This window comes from Priapulus caudatus, unplaced genomic scaffold (genome assembly GCF_000485595.1).
Source record: "Priapulus caudatus unplaced genomic scaffold, Priapulus_caudatus-5.0.1 Scaffold1176, whole genome shotgun sequence".
Taxonomy (NCBI): Eukaryota; Metazoa; Priapulida; class Priapulimorpha; order Priapulimorphida; family Priapulidae; genus Priapulus; species Priapulus caudatus.
Window position 1 is genome coordinate 83,508 of NW_014578237.1, and position 2,568 is coordinate 86,075.

The window sequence follows — 2,568 nt, forward strand, 5'->3', positions numbered from 1 at the left end:
TAAATATATTTAAATATTAAAGTTCACGTGTTGTCTATAAAGTTACACTAAACACACGAAAGCAAAATCTTGCATGGTCATGCAGTACCTACATCGGGACTTGGCAGCGAGGAGTATACTGGTGAACCAAAGCGGCTCTGAGCTACACTGCAAGCTCACCAACTTTGGTCCGGCGGACAAGGTGATAGCCTGGCGTCGCAATGCTGCACATGACAAGGTGCGTTTCCCGCGCATGCGTGCATACCAATAGAGACTACGTCGTACCTAGAGGCTCGTTCTCAGCAGGTATAGCTACGAGAATGAAGAGGTTTTATTCACGGGCTAACAACAAACGAAGCGATGTATTTTTTTGCGTGTGCACGTGCGTTTGTGTTGTCCGCGTGTGCATACGTTTTGTTCGAGTGCGGGCGTGTATGTATATTTACGTTATAATACGTATACTATATACCGTTTGTGCGAGTGCAGGCGTTCATGTATATTTACGTCATATTACATTATATTTACGTATATATTACGTTTATGCGGGCGTGTGTGTATGTGTCCTGTCTTGCATAGCAGTAACTGCGTTAATGTTCGCAGGATCCCGTTCCTATACGTTGGATGGCGGTAGAGTCATTGCTACGAGGCGAGCACAGCATCAGATCTGATGTGTGGTCATTCGGAGTGCTTCTCTGGGAGATTTTTACACTAGGTACTATACAAACGTACGGCCTTCTAGGACATTGCAACGCGTATATGATATATTATATAACAACGTGAATTTCAAAGTATAGCATTGTATCGCGTATATCATTGCATCACGTATATCATTGCATCGCGTGTAGCATTGCATCATGCATAGCATTGCATCACGTATAGCATTGCATCACGTATAGCATTATTGCATCACGTATAGCATATCATACCACACACTCAGGCACGCACGCACGCACGCACGCACGCACGCACGCACGCACTCACGCACGCACGAGAGCACACGCACGCGCACACGCACACAGACACACGCCCACGCATACGCGCACGCACACTCAGGTACGCACGTACACAGACACACGCCCACACACGCACGCACGCACGCACGTATGTAAATCGAATTGTCGGTCGCAATGTTCGTGTAACGGAAGGACTTGCTTTAAGCGTTGCGTTGTTCCTTGTTATTCACAGGTGATGTTCCGTACGAGAACATTGAGTCAGCGGACGACGTGACGGAGAACGTTTGCCAACGAGGAGTAAGACTTGAACAACCCGCCTTCTGCCCTGACGACATGTAAGTATGAGATAGTACAAGTTTATACTGTGTAAATGTGAGATAGTAAGTGTATACTGTGTAAGTGTGAGATAGTAAGTGCATATTGTGTATAAGTGAGAGCCGGAGGATGGGGTAGATGCCTTATTCACGCGTATTGTTCTGTGTCCGCTTCGCCCAGCTTTCTACGATGCTGGGCTTAAAGGCTAAGGTTTAAACATTTTTTTGCCAAAGAATTGGAAGCCACCAAGCCGGAGGCAGAGGTTGAGGTTGATCTCTCTATTTTTCCACGTAGACTTTCTATCGCCAGCCGATGTGCGTGGACAACCAGATTCCCTCTTTTAATTATTATTATTTAATTAAGTTTAAGGTGGTTAATTTTTAACGAGAGACAACATCACTCTCAATGCTACAAACCCAGGCTGTACTGCGCTGTAAAAACACACTGCTTCTAAAGCACGTGAAACATTCACAGATGATCAATCCGTTATTAGTTGTGTTTATTTCCAAATTCAGTAGACATCGGCTTCGTTTTACATATCGTGATTCTGCCAATTGTATACAAAAATTATTCAGTTTCCTGGCAGACGTTCCTATGTTTATGAACCGTGTTAACTCGATACTCAAACGCCTTTTCACCGGGAACAAATTATCACAGTACTACGTTAATAATTTCAGTCAGTGACTCGACTTCAAACACCAAAGAGACTTCGGTAGGCGCGACAGACCTTTATGCATTTCACAGCAGGTGTCATAGACTCACCTGAACCCGCGAGAACTAATCAATTCTTCGTCTACATGGTCGAAAACTCGGAGACAAAACCCGCATTTTTTGAAAAATGGGGGGGGTAAAAAGAACCGCAACTCACAGGGCAAGACGCGAGATAACATGATACCTCATGCAACTCATACGCTATACGATAACATCATAAAATTGTAGCCGAGATCGACTTTCTCTAAGCTGCTACACTTGCTTTAACCTACACGATGTAGCAGATAAAAATATATAATGTCGCTAAGTAAAATTTCCGATTGCATCTCATACGACCTCGTTGCAACTGCCTAGATGACATCAGTCAGCATCACCAGAAAAACCTAGCGAGAAAGACACCGCCCGTGCCTCCTATTTGACGTCAAAATTACATCGTAAAGTAGCGGTCATCGTTACTAATTGCCACCGACATTAGACGGAATACTCGATTGTAGATCAGGTTCTTCATCCAACGAGGTACTTGATTGTACGGGCTCTTTATAAAATGAAGCAGCTAATGTGGTTTCAGAGTCTTTATCAGATGGTGACAGCGAGTTAATATCAAGTGAAG

At 44.2% G+C, this 2,568-nt stretch overlaps 1 protein-coding gene across 1 annotated transcript in view; it reads left to right on the plus strand.

Annotated features, from left to right (window-relative positions):
- Positions 1 to 1,168, plus strand: part of LOC106815693 (tyrosine-protein kinase receptor Tie-1-like) — a 6,854-nt gene extending 5,686 nt beyond the window's left edge. The window contains exons 6-8 of the mRNA XM_014820196.1: positions 86 to 217; positions 580 to 704; positions 1,165 to 1,168. Coding sequence (XP_014675682.1) covers positions 86 to 217; positions 580 to 704; positions 1,165 to 1,168 — 261 coding nt within the window. The remainder of the gene's footprint in view (positions 1 to 85; positions 218 to 579; positions 705 to 1,164) is intronic.
- The last annotated feature ends 1,400 nt before the right edge of the window (positions 1,169 to 2,568 follow it).